At 46.5% G+C, this 17,021-nt stretch overlaps 2 protein-coding genes across 3 annotated transcripts in view; one reads left to right on the top strand and one right to left on the bottom strand.

Annotated features, from left to right (window-relative positions):
• The window catches only part of HCFC1R1 (host cell factor C1 regulator 1), a 4,721-nt gene extending 2,579 nt beyond the window's left edge, over window positions 1-2,142 (top strand). For both annotated transcript variants that reach the window (XM_081836437.1, XM_081836438.1), the window contains exons 3-6: window positions 423-473; window positions 885-1,049; window positions 1,135-1,308; window positions 1,396-2,142. In XM_081836437.1, coding sequence (XP_081692563.1) covers window positions 423-473; window positions 885-1,049; window positions 1,135-1,308; window positions 1,396-1,528 — 523 coding nt within the window. In that variant the 3' untranslated portion in view covers window positions 1,529-2,142. The remainder of the gene's footprint in view (window positions 1-422; window positions 474-884; window positions 1,050-1,134; window positions 1,309-1,395) is intronic.
• Window positions 2,136-17,021, bottom strand: LOC309327278 (ras-related protein Rab-35-like). Its single transcript, XM_081836443.1, has 6 exons — window positions 15,446-17,021; window positions 7,356-7,406; window positions 5,921-6,044; window positions 5,499-5,623; window positions 4,217-4,341; window positions 2,136-3,531 (listed from the first exon to the last, which is right to left on the bottom strand). Exons 1-6 carry the CDS (start codon window positions 15,498-15,500, stop codon window positions 3,403-3,405), a joined length of 609 nt encoding a protein of 202 aa, XP_081692569.1. The 5' UTR covers window positions 15,501-17,021; the 3' UTR covers window positions 2,136-3,402.

Raw genomic sequence — 17,021 nt, 5'->3', positions numbered from 1 at the left:
AACCGTCCAGATTGCGCCCCCTAGCCACGGACAAATTAGCTCTTCTTTCTGCCTCTCCTCCAACCCTACTCCCCAACCAGTTCAATTCACACTCATATTTAAAACCTTTTATTTATAGACCTATTTATTTACATATTTTAAACCCATTTTGCGCCCACTCCTTGCCTTCGCCCTTGGCAGGGCCCCACCTCACCCCCCCCAGCTATGGCCCTGAGTGGGTGTGGGTGGGGAGAAGAGAAAAAACCTAATTCAGTGCTGTGGGGAAGGAAGGGGGGGGCCCTGCAAACCCATGGACTTTGGGGTCTACGAAGAGGAAGAAGCACAGCTTTTATAATTACGGTAAAAGAGGGGCCAGTGGGAGAAGAGCAACTAGCGTGGGGAGATCTTTGGGTCTCGAGTACAGCTGTAGCTTTTTGTTTTAGGTGCCGGTCAACATCCTTCGCTTTCAAACGCCATCTGGAGCATAGAGATCAGTAAGTGTGACGTAGTTATGGCTGGTGCATGAAGTGAGTGGGGCTAGAAACTTCTATCTTCATATTCCACTTTCTTCTTCCATATACAGGTTACAATTGCATCGTTTTTTTTAAAAGCTTTTTTTTTTTTTTTTTGTTGATTAAATATATTCCATTGTAGTTTTCTGAGAACAATGAATAAACTATTGAACATACAATTTTCATTTAAGTAAGTGTGTGTTTTTTGTATCCGACACTAAAAATGCCAAATGAATTTTTAAAGCTGTCCTGTTTGCCTTAATGTGCTGCAGTGCATGATGGGCCATGCTGAAGGGCAGAGTGGGGAAAGCGAGCTTGGCATGAATTGGTACAGGACAGGATTGGTGTCACTGGACCCTGGACTCCTTGCCATTGCTCTCTGTGCCCCAACAGGGAACCCAGTTCCAAACACTTCCTCTCAGAGGACAAGATGGCTGCCCGCTTCAACTCTCTTAGCCTGGACAATGACCATGTCTACAGCTCCAACGGTTTCCCTCTCTACGATGAAGATCCCAAGTGGCAGGAGGCATATGCACGCCTGAAAAAACTGCAGCAGAGGTACTGGGGACCACTGCTTTGTGAGGGGGGCAGTCAGAGAAGCAGAATAACAAGGCTTCATTGTGTGAGATTTTCTCTCTCTCAGGCTGTCCCAAGATGGAGCAAGTGAAGAAGCTAGTTCAGACGAGGATGAGCACAACAGTGTACTTGTGGATGGGGAATTCATTATGGCAGATTGCCCCATACTGGCACATCCATCCTTCCTACAAGAGCCCGTTGGAGGAGTCAGCCTTGTGCCTGAAGAGGTATTTCTTTCTCTGTAAGTATAGCATAAGACTTGGGAAGAGGAACACTAGAAAGCAAAATCATTTGCATCAGTAACTAGCATCCTCCCTCATTTTTACAGGAATCCTTGTACAGAAGTGGTCCTTTGGAGCCCTCCTAGTAACTCAGGCTTTCACAGTATCCGGACATTGATGGCTATCCCATCTTTCCTCAGCTCTCCTGCACAGCCTCAGCAAGAGGAAATGGAAATATGAGCTTTCACCCATCTTGGTCTAAAGCCAAAACTCTTTTTTTCCGGTTGACCTGTCAGACTTTCAACAAATGACATCATTATCCAGCATCAACACATTTGATTGCAATTTTTTTTTACAGCAACATAGGAACACCCATCATTTTTCAACTCACTGCAATAATCTGGTCCTCTCCCCTCTACTAGATGTAAAAATGTGTGTGTTGTCGTTTCTGGTGTGTGTGCATATTGCCATTTTCTTTTCCAATAGGAAAGATGCCAGTACTTAGGAAAAAGTGCGACTGTGGTGTCTCAAGGTGCTATGACTTAGAATGTTAATATTGCTTTTTAGAAGCAGTTTCAAAATGAGCTTTCTGAACTTCTCCGTTTTATCAGAGAGCTGATTATTTTGACTTCCACCCCACCCTACAAAAAAAAAGTGTGTGTGTGAAGATCAACTAACATTTTCTCTTTCCTTGCGGGAGCAGCATCTTGACCTTTTACTTCCAGAGAGCTGAAAACAAGATGTTATTCCAGAGGGTATCAACAGATGGAAATATGACAAAAAAAATCCCTCTTGGCACCAAAGGATGGGTAGCCACATTTTGGAGAAATAAAAGAATAAGAGGTGGTTTCATATCTAAATTTCTTTATTGAACAGTGGTGTCTCCTTGACAGGTTTAATGCCATTAGCAGTGGGTTAACACAAGATGTTTTAATTATGTACATAATTCATTTTTGTGTATATAAAATAATTCATGAAGCAGACGTATTGCACAGTCAGAAGGTCCCCATATTTAAAGACAGAGGTGGGAGGGCAGATACAATTTCAACCCTGTTGTACCCACCATTTTGGAGTTGTGGGGTGGAGACTCACCTCCCAGATCCAAACAGTGTTTCATATTCCAAGTTTGGCATATACACACCTTCTGATTAGTTCCTCAGTTTCAGGAGGGAGGCTGGGCTGACAGGATGGTACCCCAATTGCTAATACAAGGCAGGGAGGTTTCAAAGAGACCTTTCCAACCCCAACCTTGTTTTGAATATGAATATACATGACAATTTGCTCTGAGACTGGAGAGGGGTTATGGGGAAGAGATGAACAATCCTATTCCAAACCCAAGTAGGAGAGGTTTGCATCCTGGATTTTAACCCAGGCCTCAGGACAGTATTCTGACCACATTTCTTAGCAAACGCAAGCCAAGAAGAAAATTGGGGCAATCCCCACTATTGCTAGGTGAAGTATTGTGAAATGAGGCACTGGATTCCCCCAGTTTCATCCTATCCCTCATTAGTCACAGGTACAGCTGCATTGTCCTCCCCCCTTAAAAAGAAATACACATCTTTCTCCCGCAACACACACACACGTATCACAGTGACCCAACAATGGATACTCGAGCTGCACTGCGCCATGGCAACACAGGGTGGGAATGGAGGGCAGAGGAAGACGATAAGTAAAATACATGAGAAGAGAGTTTATAGGCAACACTGCAGAGGTTATTTTTGTTTTCTGGAAGTAGAGAATGCCCCTCATCCTCCTATTCATCACCTTTATGCAATTTGTTTCAGCATTGTTTGTTTTTAATGCTCTTCAATGTTCCCCCGCCTCTATCCCCAACGCAAGAAGGGATTTCAGCGCCAGTATATAGATTTTTCCATTCCAGCAACTCAACCTCTCCAAGGGTTGTGGGGAGGGGAGTGCCATTCCAGTGCTGTGGGCATTCATTCACACAGACGCCCGTGCCCTCCCGCCAGGATTCCAGGCCCCCCCTTCCCCCACCACGCATGCGCACATAACGGCAGCTATTTTTACCCACCCACCCAGCCCTTCCACAGTCCAGTCAGTCATTCTCAGGATTTTGGGGCGGGGAGGAAGAGGAGAACAGAGGGGCTGTCCCTTCAGCAGCATTTCTTGACGGAGGGTTTCTTTTTGGGCTTGTTGATTTTGACAACCTCATTCTGCTGCTGGAGCCGTGCCAGATTTTCCTGTTTAGTCCGGAGCACCATGGCTGTGATGGCATTGAACATCTGTAGCGGAGGAAAAATACAGAGTGATAGGCCTGCCTTTCCCTACCAACAACACACACGCGCGCGCACACACACGCACGCACACACACACACACACACACACACACACCATTAGGCACAGAGGCATTTCTCTAATAGGGAGTGGGGGGTATTCTTGGCTCCACAGGCCAAATCCTTATCAGGATCTACCTTGCAGGATAAAGTGGATGGGTGGCTGAGAGAGCACCTACCTGTCAATCACATTATTGTGCCTCGTGACTGACATGCAGCAGGGGCACCCACCAGTCAAAACCCCTTTGCAAGCCTCTTCTCCCACACGCTCAAGATCGGAACAAGCTCTGGAGCTGAAAGGCGAGCAAAGAGGCTTGCAAAGGCTTTTTGCAAACCTCTCTTCTCTTTCAAGTCCCCAAGATCAGGAACTTAATAAGGAAGAGGCCCACCCCACTTCCCATTTAAGGTTCCGGTATTTAATTCACTGATGACTCAAATCCTGCCGACTAGGCTACGCAGTCCTGTTCACAACCAATGCAGGATTAAACCCTATCCTCCTACCCACTAGTTGACCTCACTGGGGGGCAAGGGGGCATGTTTTGGGGGGCCAAATTGGTTCCCCATCCCTGCTGTATAGGTACCGTGTGTTTTCATTCTTTCCGTCTCCACCCTCACCCACACCCCGGTCCAATACCTCTTCCACATTGAGGTTTTCCTTGGCGCTGGTTTCAAAGAGGCGGACTCCCATTTGCTCACTGAACCGCCGGGCATCGGCTGTCTCTACTTGCTTCCGCGATGGGTCCTCGCATTTGTTACCCACTGATGACAATTTGGGGGAGAGGAAGGAGGAGGAATCAGAAGCGGAATCAAATGCAACAAAGAGGGATCCAACAGCCTTAATTATTACCAGAGGAAATACTGTAAGAGTACCAGCGGTGTAGACAAAAAGAGTACGGCGAATTCCCAAACCAGAGTATTCAAAGGAAAATTGCCCCATAAGCTCCCAGGCTGAGGCAGTACAACCGCTCAACAGAAACCAGATTGTCAGGTTAGATCAGAGAGCCATTTATTGCACCAATTTAAGTTGTTAGGAACAACTTTCCCTAGAAAAAGCTTTAAAGCCACCTGTGACCTTAGCTCAGTTGTACAGCACATGCTTCCTACATGGAAAGTCCAAGGTCAAGCCTGGTACCTTAAGGTTTTCTTTTTTTAAAAGGATCAGGAAGGAGGTTATGGGGAAAAAATTATCTGCCCAAGACCCTGCTACCCATTAAGTGCACATGGTCTGAACCCCACTCCAAGCAACTGCACACAGGAGGCAGTGCTTCCCTTCTCCCGGAATGAAGGAACACAGTGCACCACCAGCCAGGTGACTTAGGGCTGCTTGAAGGCTATACCCCCTGCTGCCTCCCAGAAAGAACATTGGGGGCGGGGAGACCATCCTTTGGCTGCGCCAGCATTTGCTTTGATCTCCATTCCTTTCTCTTTTGTATCATGTCTATTTGCTTGTGAGCCTGCGGGCAGAGCATCTTGCCTCTTAATATATGTGCAACACTTAGAAAATGTTAGGTAATTTCTAACATTTCTAAAGGGGGTTAAATCATCACCTCCACAGCCTGTTCCATCCACAAATGAAGCCACAGTAGTCCAGAAAGAACTTCCACTGATGGCTCAGAAGTCCATATTTGTTCCTATATTAACCAGAATGCACTATGTGTGATTCTAGCCTAAACCTCAGGGCTTAGGTTTCCTGTTCCCCAAACCCACTGGTACATCCCAAAGTTAAAATAAAAGTCATACTTATCTGGGGTATTAATGCATCCACCTGACCTGGCATGAATAAGAGCACTGCATCTTGGGAAAATCTTTTGGCCTTCAGCTTAGATAACTAGGTTTCAGTATACTGTGAACACATGTCCGTTAAACACTAGACGACTGAATGTGAGAAGCTAGGATTTCAACTCTGATTCACTCACCCAAGATCTTGCAGACACTGTCACAGTTCTGCCCAATCTCGTGCAGCCAACGCTTGACATTAACAAAAGATTCCGCGTTCGTCACATCATAGACGATGATGACACCATGCGTGTTACGGTAATACCTGTCACAGCAGAAAGAGAGACCATAAAATGGGTTCCCTACCCTAGAATAAACCTCTGCACCTCTCCCAGAAAACATGAAAAAAGGGTTATTTGCTCTGAAACCAGAAATCCCAAACTTTCCACATCTTTTCATTGTGGATTTTAACCCACCTGTTAACTAAGTTTCAAGGCAGCTTGCTCCCCATATACGTGCATCAGAGCCAATCCACATCCCTCAAAAAGAGTTCAAAATAACCTCCACCCTCCATCCTGCCCCCAGAATACCCAGGCATGCCCCACATCTGTGCCATGCTTACGTGGAAGTGATGGTTCGGAACCGTTCCTGTCCAGCAGTGTCCCAGATCTGCAGTTTCACTCGCTCTCCATTTATCACTAGCGTCCGAATCTTGAAATCTACCCCAATGGTTGTGATATAGCTGCCTGGGAGAGACATGCGGAAGGGAAAAGTTAGAGCAGGAGGTCAGAGGACAGGAGGAGAAAAATACTGGCACGGAGATTTAACAAAACTAGAAATTTTCCAGTGGGAAATCACCCCCCCCCCCAAAAAAAAAATTATATGGGGAACTACAGATAACAGGAAGATAAAAATATGTACAACACAGAGATAGAAACAGGTGACCATAAAACAGGCAACTCATAATTCTTGGAGTCAAAGGGCACTTACACTGTGGTGGCCGAAACACCAAAGGACATTGCAGTCATCACAGTGGATAAAACTGGGATGAGATGCAGGTTGGGTCTAGGGGATAATCCCACCTTTAGCCACGGATTCACAGGGTGGCTTTGCGCAAGTGTCTCATCTTCATCTGAATACCTGCAGTGAGGACTCTGCTCTACTCAAGCAGACTCTCTGCGTGGTTTAAGACTGCAGGAAGATCTGGGTTCTACATTACATGGGGAGCCTTTTCCAGTAGCCCCTTCTGCCGACATTCAGCCCCCCAACACATGGAAGAGGGGTTGCATGAATGGGAGCAAGAGGTGCAAGAGGCAGTGGGAGCAATGGGCTCGTCCCTGCTCTCCCTTTCATAAGACCTGAGGAAGGGGTTGAAATAATGAGAGAATATGGCCGCTGTTGCAATATGCTTGATAGGTTGGCAGTCTTGGCTCCTACCTGATCTCTGTGTTGAGAACAGCTCTTTATTTATCCCATTCTCTTCCAAAGCGCTCAAGGCGGCATATGTGGCTCCAGCGTTAGAAACTCAGATCTATAAGCTAGGTGCCAAATGGCTGCTTAAATCAGGGTTACAGTCGCAAAAATGGAGTGCCTAAGTTGCCATTTTGGGGGCAGACAGTTCAAAAGTCCTATTTTTCAATATGACTTTTTGTCTCCTGAAATTCATTATGATGGTGCAGATAAAAATAGAACAGATAGAATTCTACAGGACATGTTGCTGGTGTGTGAAAACAGTCAATATCCAAGGATCCCTAGTCATGCACCTCCAGATGGTGGAGACGTCAGGTGCCATCCTGGCGCCAGGGCATCTTCACTTGGTCGCAAGTGGCCGATAGCCAGGCACAAAATGTGCCTGGCAAATTTCAAACACTCTGCGGTTCTCTTCCTCCCCATTTTATTCACCCAAGAACCCTGAAAGGTAGGTTAGGCTGAGACTGTGACTGGCCCACAGTGACCCAGTGAGTTTCATAGCTGAGCAGGGATTCGAACCCTGGTCGCTCTTGGGTCCGAGTCCCACACTGGCTATCTAATGAATGAGAACAAAGGGCAGCACTTACCAGAGAAGGTGTTGTCCGCAAAGCGAAGTAGAAGACTGCTTTTCCCCACCCCTGGTCAGGAAAAGAAAAAAAGAAACAGGTTGCACAAACTTTATATAGGATGGATCTTTAACATCCCCCCAGCTTTGTTTTTGACGGCCTCTGATGCAAACATAATCACCTCAGCAAAGGTTGCCAGCTCCCCACCCAAAGCAAACACACCTAACCAGCATATTTGCTCAAGAGGCCACTCCCACCCAAAGCTATTGTATCCCATTCAAGGGCAGAGAGCAGCAAGGGATTATGCATAGGGGGTGGGAAGGCATGAGGACTCTGGATTAGCTCACATGACTTCGGGGAACACAATCTGCATTGGGGGGAGGTGGGGCAGAGAGAGAAAATGGGATATATACAAGTGAATTTATTTGTGGGGAGTCACTGAGCACGCTGCACCATTCATAAATGGGATATGGAGTGGGAGGGAGTGCTCCGAGGAGGAAATTGGATGACAGGGAGGCGTCTCTCAAGGCTGAAGTTGTAGCCGTGTCAATATTACCTCATGCGGCATAACTGGGCAGAGCCACCTCCACAGGTGTCCACGTGACAAACCCAACCCTTCTAATGCATGGTGTCACCTGCTGACATGACCCCGAAAGAGTAGAAGAAGAAGAGTTTGGATTTGATATCCCGCTTTATCACTACCCTAAGGCGTCTCTAAGTGGCTAACATTCTCCTTTCCCTTCCTCCCCCACAACAAACACTCTGTGAGGTGAGTGGGGCTGAGAGACTTCAGAGAAGTGTGTATGGCCCAAGGTCACCCAGCAGCTGCATGTGGAGGAGCGGGGAAGCGAACCCGGTTCACCAGATTACGAGACCACCGCTCTTAACCACTACACTGCACTGGCTTGTCCACTCAGCTTTGCAAGCCCACTCTGCCGCCACCCTTTCTTCAGCGGAGTCAGAGCAATACTTTGCTAAAGCTCCTGATGCACGCTGGCCTCCCTGCAAAGCGGTTGCAAATTCAACAGGCCCCCTTCGTACACAGAGTGACGCCTTTGGGCCCTCAAGGAGATACAGAGGCCTCCCTGCACCACTCCAAAATGGAAGGACGCCCTCGCGGTTGCCATTTTGCTACGCGCAAAGGCCGGGTGGCACCAACAGCAGGCAGTAAGGGAAGAAAGAATCCCAAGTGCCAGAAATTTATTCCAGGCCCAAAGTGTTTTGGGGGAAGGAATCCTTCCTCAGGGCACCATAAATATACAAACAATACATATAAGAAATGGGATAGCAAGTCCAAAATATAATACGTAACACTTATGTGTGTTCAGGTGCCGTTATCAGAGTTCTCGACCGCGCAGTTTTCCTCGCGTTTGAGCAAATGCAAATCAAATCCCTATGCAGAGTTTCCCCATGAAACATTATTATCAATTAAATTTACTTAACTTTCCCCCCCACAAAAGCAGCTCAAAGCGACTTACAAAGCAGAACACGGTGGCTGAGCAAGGGGAGAGCCAGAACAACCAAACCGAAGTCGCACACACACACACACCCTACACAGTTTGGCATTCACATGTTCAGCTGAATGCCTGAAGAGACCTCCATTCGCACAATCACATACAGAATATATGACAGACAAAAGTTTTCAATCTAACCCTTGTAAAAAGAAAAAGTTAGTGGAGGAATTGAAGGTATGTAAACAAAACGTATAACAAAACCTTTTTGAAAGCAGAAAACATACAAATGAGCCAACTCCTAAATATTGAGAACTACCAAAAATTCCCATTAGTGAGGCTCAAAAGTAACCAACAAACCCAATATCAAACCATTCGTATCAGCTGGAACTCATTATTATACAGTATTTTGTACAGTACTTAATAGCCGATTTCCTGTGTTATGTTACTCATATATTTACAGCGCTCCTGAGGAAGGTTTTTGTTTTTGTTTTTTACAAAATACATCAGACCTGGAGTAAATCTTATTTCTAGCACCTGGTGTTCTGTCTTTTTTCTTTTCTTTTTTTGGCCTGCCATTACTGCATACAAATAACTTTTAAACTATTTTGTGCCTGGTTACATGTTACACATTTTTATATAGAAAATATATATCCCTACCTTTGTTTCTCTCATACAAATACACATTGTGTCTTACAAAGCAACTCAGTGCTTTCTCTTCTCTTTCCTGAATCTTCCAACATTAGTTTCACTGAATGTCCACAAATTCTAACGTGGAGAGACTGAGAAAAACATTTGTCTATCCTTTTTCTTCATGCTATGCATAATTTTGTCAACTTCTGTCAACTCTTACGCACTGTTTCTCTAAACCAAAAAGTCTGAAATGCTGCAACCTTTATTTGTTGGAGAGTTGTTCTATTCCGGCCCCCCCCCCAATCATTTTGACTGCCCTTTTCTAAACCTTTCTAATCCAGATTAAAAGGGGGGAAATACGGACTGGCGTTTTGATGTATGGATGCTGCAATGAGGAGCACTGATCCCACAAGGAACACCTGCCTAGAAACAGCCCAAGAACCCTAAACTCTGCACCAACCATTAGGGAATGCCCAAAACCAAAAGGTTCCCAATTCTTTTTTTACAAAAAGATCTTCATGAGATGAAAATATCAGGTCACATCCACACCATTCATTTAAACTCTTACACCATAAGAGTCATGGCTTCCCCCAGAGACCTACAATTCAGAGCACCCTTAAACTACAGTTCCCAGGATCCTCCATGACTGTCAAAGTGGTATAAGAGAGCTTTAAAAGTACAGTATTGTCCCACTGAATGCACCTCTAAAGATGAAACAGAGAAGATCTGGAGATAATTATTATTTGTACCCCGCCCATCTGGCTGAGTTTCCCCAGCTACTCTGGGCGGCTTCCAACAAAGATTAAAAAATACATTAAAATGTCACACATTAAAAACTTTCCTGAACAGGGCTGCCTTCAGATGTCTTCTAAAAGTCTGGTAGTTGTTGTTCTCTTTGACATCTGGTGGGAGGGCGTTCCACAGGGCGGGTGCCACTACCGAGAAGGCCCTCTGCCTGGTTCTCTGTAACTTGGCTTCTCGCAGTGAGGGAACCGCCAGAAGGCCCTTGGCACTAGACCTCAGTGTCCGGGCAGAACGATGGGGGTGGAGACGCTTCTTCAGGTATACTGGACTGAGGCCATTTAGGGCTTTAAAGGTATCCCTATATCAACCCATAAACAGGCTTGTATGGGAGGAGACGGCCTTTAAAGCCTTTTAAGGCTTCCATGGTGGGCTTGTTATACTGCCATCCCTGCACCTAGGGTTTTACAAAGAAACACAAAACAGGAAGTCTCTGCCCAGAGAAGCTTAAAATTTGCAACTTGGCAAAGAAGTGGCCACAGAGAAAGGAGGAGGAGATGGAGGTGAGCAAGGGAAGAATGCGTAGTTAACCCAGGGTTAGCATCAGTAGGTGATGGAGATCACTTGGGAAGCATCACTGAGTGGCAAACTTGGCTGGTGGGTGCCGACAGGGCTGTAGCCAAAACAAGGCCATTTTAAAAATGATATGTCAGCAGGTACAGGAGAATTCAAAAGTTTGCAGAAGTACCAAAATTAGAACACCAGCCATTTAGGGGAAAACACCTACAAAGGCAACCCAATAGGGACAGAGCATGCTCAGTGCTCCCACTGACTATGTGTAGAAGGGAATGGAAACTGGGGCAGGAGGAGGGGGAGAGAGAAGTAGCTACCAGTTGTGTGTCTCCAAAGGCAGGCTCCAAAGGTTCCCCAGAGAAAGCTGGAGGGGATCAGAGCCACTGCTCAGCATCTATGCACTTGTATTCTCATCACCTTCAGAGGAGGATTTTCCTAGGGATTTGGAGCAGGAGAAGATGGGAAACAACGAAGCTGTACTACCCCCCTCTTTCATCCTTCCCCGCATGTCTCCAAGCGATTCTCAAAGATGCTCACGATCAAACCAAAGCAGGCTTACTTTTCATGCAATTTGTGTAATAAGAGTAGCCAGGCTCTTGCTAGAGGCAAAAAGTTGCGTATTCCACCTGACCCCCCTTGGTGGTTGTCCATCAATACTGACATCACCATGTGGGGTAGAAAATTACCTATTAGGTATTTCTGTCCCCAGAAAAGTGTCGTTAATTAAAATCATTGTTTCATTGAAAAAGAAAAAAAAGTAGGAGCCTAAGGAATGGGGTAGAATGCCAGACCAAGGCAGCTTCGTGTTGTGAATAGCTCTCTGCAGGGGAGCCCCATGGCTTTTGTTTACTAAACCAGATTGCAATTTGGGACTTCTGGGAAAAATCCAGAACATTTCCCAGAGATTGGAATTTTAGTTCTCTGGTTCCATCAGGATACCTCAGAAGTACCACGCATACATGGGAACACTCCTGGCTGGTGAATCCCTTTCCCCCTTTCTGATCGAATCAGGCCTTCTGCCTGCCAGCCCTGCTCAGCTGGGAAAGCTCTAACTACCTTCAGGTATTTCATTACATCAGCAGGTGCACGCAGGAGACATAAAGGCCTCAAGAATGCAGGTGCCACACTAACCCCTTTTAACCCTATTCCTGAGCCCCAGAATTTCACCTGATTTCCGAATTTATTCCGTGGGGGGGAAGCCCCCTCCCCAGCAACCAGACCAGCCAGATGCTATGGCTAGTAAATTATGTCTGCCTTAACGAACCAGTAGACAGAGGTGCTGGTTTAATTCCAAGTCACTTCTACCTCCTGTTTCATTGCCACGTGTGACTGTAAGCAGGCTGGGGCAGGGAATCGTGCAAATTCTTTTTTCCCTCTGCACAGCAAACTGCTACAACAACAGGATTCCTTCCAGAACCGCCACCTCCTTGCTTCTTTCCTTCAACCCCTTTGGGCTTTTGATGCATTTTAAATCTCAGCACGTGCTTGGAATTTGTGAAGCCCTAGGCTCAACCCTGAAACACACAGGGCTGGGAAGGGCTCCCGCCTGAAACCCCAAAAAGCCGCTGCCAGCCAGTGCAACCAATACTGACTGAGAGCCAGCACTGCTCAGAGGCAGGGAAAGGCAGCTTCCCACATGCGCATTCACATCCAGCCTGGAACTGCATGAAAAATGAAACAAAGATAAATATCAAACGAGACAAGGCCTCGCGGCAGGAAGCAATAGAGGACTTTAAATGCCAAGAAGCTGCACAGGAATGATTGGCGGAGCTCTTTGTGTGCAACCTGAAGGAGAGAAGGCTGGGGAGGCGAGATCAGAAGGGGGAAGCTGCTTTGCTACCAGAGAGAAGAGAATTGCATCCACCCCTTTGCAGGAAAATCACCACAGCAAGGAGACAGGCCTGGCTCCAGCCACCAGAGAACAGCTGCAAGGAGCTGGCTTCTCTTCCCCCAACCCGGTGCCTCAGACACAGCTCTGTTCCAGCTATCAGTGGAACTGTGGCTGCAGAGGCAAAGGGGGAAGGGCCCTCTCCCCCTCACCCCATTCAAGGAACAAGGACTGCCGGGTCAGTTGCACAACTCCTTTCCAAGCAAAGAATACCGTCAATGGGGGGGGGGGATCAGCCAAGCCCCAGCCTGATCGCAATTCATCTCTTCGCTCACTGTCAAACTGATCCCCTTCCTCTTCCACCTTTTTCTTCCACTTCCCTCACCAAAGTCTTGTAACCCCGAGGACAGGGCTTGTCTCTCATTTTCATCTGTGTACAAAACACCCACAAGCAACCTCGTGTGTTGAATTTGAGTGACTTGTCGCAAGCCACTTGGGGAACTAGAAATATAGATACTATTTCCTAGTAGCTGTTTCCATTTCTGTGGAAGAAGTCGGCATTCACAAGACCGCCTCAAAAAATGTGATATGAGACACACAGGACTCGGTAGCAAAGTTTATGAGTTTTGGTTCCAATTATTTTTTTGGAACTGATGGCAGGAGATCAGGGCTCAAGAACACTGCAGGGGAACTGCAATGGGTTGAACAGAATGGTTTGCCACATTTTTTTGGAGGGGATTTAAAAAGTAAGGTAACATTTCTCAGAAGTCAGTCCCATGAATCACGTTGGGCTTACTCCTAGATATGTAGGTGTAGCACTGAAGTCTAAAAGACCTTTCTTAACCATGTTGTGTATGCATTTGGTGAATAGGTACTGCTTCAAAACCGTGGCTGGCTAACCTGAGGGCCTTCATATGTTGCTGGACTACAACTCCCATCATTACTGACCATTGGCCATGAAAGCTCTGGCTTATGGGAGATGGAGTCCAACCATATCTGGGGAGGACACATGCTTCCCACCCCCATTTTAAACAATGGCTTAGCAACTAGGAGGCCTCCCCTCCCTCCCTGCACCAAGCTACTAAGGGTTGTATCCAGTCGTATACTAAGAGTATGGAAAGACTAACTGAGGTCCATTCTTTTAATGGGGGTGTATTCCAACTTGGGCTGCAATAGCTCAGTTGACAGAGCGTGAGACTCTTAATCTCAGGGTTGTGGGTTCAAGCCCCACATTGGATGAAAGATTCCTGCATTGTAGGGGGTTGGACTATATGAGCCTTGTGGTCCCTTCCAATTCTATGAGACTATCATTTAAAAGGCTGTGATGCCACTTTAAAAAGCCATGGCTTCCCCCAGAGAATTCTGGGACCTGTAGTTTAAGGCTGCTGAGAGTTGTTAGGAGACCTTTTATTCCTCTCCCCCAAATTAAAATTCCCAGAGTTCCTTGGGAAGAGGCATTGCCTGTTAAACCACTCTGAGAATCGTACCCCCCAGGGAATAGAGCAGGCATCCCCAACCTGCGGCCCTCCAAATGTTTTGGCCTACAACTCCCATGATCCCTAGCTAACAGGACCAGTGGTCAAGGATGATGGGAATTGTAGTCCAAAACATCTGGAGGGCTGGAGGTTGGGGATGCCTGGAATAGAGGGTCTCTGTTAAGCATGCCGAGAGTTGTTAGGAGGCCCCATATTCCCCTCCCAGGGCTATAATTCTCAGGAGTGTTTTAATGCCTCTTCCCATGGAACTCTGGGACTTGTAACTCTCAGCATGCTTAACAAACTACCGCTCCCAGAATTCTCTGGGGGAAGCCATAACTGTTTAAAGTGGTATCACAGTGCTTTAAATGTATGAATGTGCCCAAGTTGGAAGTCTTAAGAAAGATGCAAAGAGAGCAAGTTGGTGACCAGGGCCTGAAGTATAGCAGGCTAAATTTGAATGAATGTGAAGAGTATTGGAAACATACCCAGGTATATAGAATGACTTAGTCAGGAGCATTCTGGGAAGCCATTTTGAGAAGCATCATTCTTGGTTAGCTTTAGTATAAGTACTATAATTTCCTCCTACCAAGTAGCAGCTCAGGCAAACTCATACACCTTGTTTTTCTCCCCCCCCCCAAAAAAAAAAACCCTATGTGTGAATGTTTCTAGGTGGCAACCCTCACAGGTTGGCGCAACTAGGCCCCAAAGGATGCTGGGAATCCTAGAAATTAGCACAAGGGAGACTCGTGGAAAAAACTGCTTCTGCACGCTTGCCATGCAGCCAGAATAAGCTCTTGGTACACTGTGAGTAAGCTTCCCACAAGATAAGTCTCCACGGGATTATGGGATGCTAAAACAGTGAGAGAAGGCAATATAAAGCCAGATACTAACGGGGTAGAGTTACAAGGCAAGAGAGCGCTATCAGTCCTATCACAGCTACTTCCAAATTCATTAAAAAGTAACCTTTTTATTACCTTGTGCACATTTATATTGCATGAGGATGTTTGCAGGTATGAAAGAGAAACAAGGAAAGAGCTGTGGGAATAACAACAAAAAACAAGAGTACAAAGAGGAAGAATGACAAGGAATAGGCTTAAGTGGGGGCGGAGGGGATGCTGAACCGATAACCAATTGGAATATATGAAACAAGGTGGAAGACCAAAGGAGGGAAAAGATGCAAGAAACCAAGGCTATTTAAAAAATCAGATAAGGAGAAATGTGTTAAGAGTGTGGAATGAAAACTGAAAAGAATGAGATGAGTTTAGAGAGAGGAGCATAGTTAAAGAGGAATGAAAAAGACAGCAGAAGACAGAACAGCCAAATATAATAAGATGAAAAAGTGGGTTTGGGGGGAAGAGAGAGAAAATGGAAGACTTGGGGAACAAGGGGGAAAGAGCCAATGCTTACCAGAGTCCCCAATGATGAGTAGTTTGAACAAGTGGTCATAATCCTTGGCAGCCATTCATGTGCTGGGTCAGCTCCTCCTCCTGTGTCTTTCACGCTCCCTGCAGGGATTCTCCACTCACTCCCACACTTTCCAGTGGGAAATTTGTTCTGCCTCAGTGCCCCATTGCAGTTAATCAGGACACGGTGTTGAGCATGCCAGTCTCTTTTCCTCCCGTGTCCAGAAGATCCTGAAAAACTTCCAAATGCAAGATCAGGTCGATTTGACAACGCAGTTGTTTCCTCGGAAATGAGAAAGTTTAAGGCTGTCTTTCTGCCAAAAGTCCCTCCAGGGCTGTTTTTTTCTGGAGCGCAGATGTTACAAACTTCTCTTTCCAGATCTTTGCTTCCTTAAAGTCAAATGACAAAAAGGAACCCGCTGGAGCCTGCCAAGAGAGTTTCTTCCTATGTCAACAATCTGTAGAATGCAGTGTCGAAAGCGTATCCGCCGTTTTTGGATTTTTAAAAGAGAGGGCAGTCCACAGATGTAGCACAGATCCACAGTTTATTAAGACCTCAGGCTTCCTCTGATGGGATGGGACAGAGCAAAAAGATTAGGAAGGTGAAAAAAGCATCAGGAAATGACAGAATATATATATATATATTTCCAAAGGAGCTGTTTTTCCCACATTCAGAAGCGGGGTGCCAAAGGGTGTTGCAGTTTACAAAGAGCTTGACGCTGAGGTCTCCAAAGGAAATAAGTAATTCAGAACTTTCAGAAAAAAATACAGGACAGAAGATTTATTCCAAAAGGTGGCTTTTAAAATTAAAAAAAAAGGAAACCCAGAGGGGAAAACACGAATCCTCAAACCAAAATTTGTGGCTCTGCCAAAAAAAGGAAAAAGGAATGAACTGATTTAGGACCAGAGAAATTATTTAAAAATATATATATCCAGAAAAGAAGGGGAATTTAGGTCCTTCCAAAAGCCTTCCTGTATCCAAAAATAAATGGTAAAACAGAGGGGTGACAACCAAACACTGACCGATACTTTCAATTGGGGTGGGGAAGAAGAGAGAGGTGGTTAGTGAAATAAGAGAAAGGGGGGGGGGAGAGAACGAGGGTCAAATAAAGCAGGGAGTTTCGCCCCCACCTAAGGGATCTAAGCCAAACGGAAGGACCTTAAAGTTTCTCTCCAAATGACCTGGCAGCCTTTTCTTTTCCTAACATTCGCTGGGGCGGGGTAGAGAAAGGAGGAGAGCCACGAAAACAGGCGAGAAAGGGAAGGAGGAAAGGAGGGAGAGGGAGAGATGTGCCGGGTCTGGAAGCACGAGGAAACCCCGGATCTCGGGAATCAATGAAGGATCGGGGGAAGGGGAGGCTCAGGCTGGGCAAGGGGCGCGGGGCGCATCTGCAAGGGGAGGGAGGCCAGGCGGGTCTCGCGGCTGTCGCCCTCCGTCCCTCTCCCGGCCGGACGCTGGGCTGGAATCAGATGACCGCGGAGCTCGCAGGCGGCCGCTTCCTTCCTGCCTCTCCCCTCCTGCTGCCGCTGCCGCCGCCGCCGCTTCCTCCGCCTCCTTCCCAGGCGCAGCAGCCGCCGCC

This window comes from Podarcis erhardii (genome assembly GCF_964252035.2).
Source record: "Podarcis erhardii genome assembly, chromosome: 13".
Taxonomy (NCBI): domain Eukaryota; kingdom Metazoa; phylum Chordata; class Lepidosauria; order Squamata; family Lacertidae; genus Podarcis; species Podarcis erhardii.
This window is presented reverse-complemented; position numbering and strand designations above follow the sequence as displayed.

Coding starts and splice junctions, on each gene's coding strand:
- LOC309327278 (XM_081836443.1), bottom strand. CDS start 15,500: ATGGCTGCCAAGGATTATGACCACTTGTTCAAACTACTCATCATTGGG. Junction 6,045..7,355: donor TGCGGACAACACCTTCTCTG/GTAAGTGCTGCC, acceptor TGTCTCTCCCAG/GCAGCTATATCACAACCATT. Junction 4,342..5,498: donor CAGTGTCTGCAAGATCTTGG/GTGAGTGAATCA, acceptor AATTGTCATCAG/TGGGTAACAAATGCGAGGAC.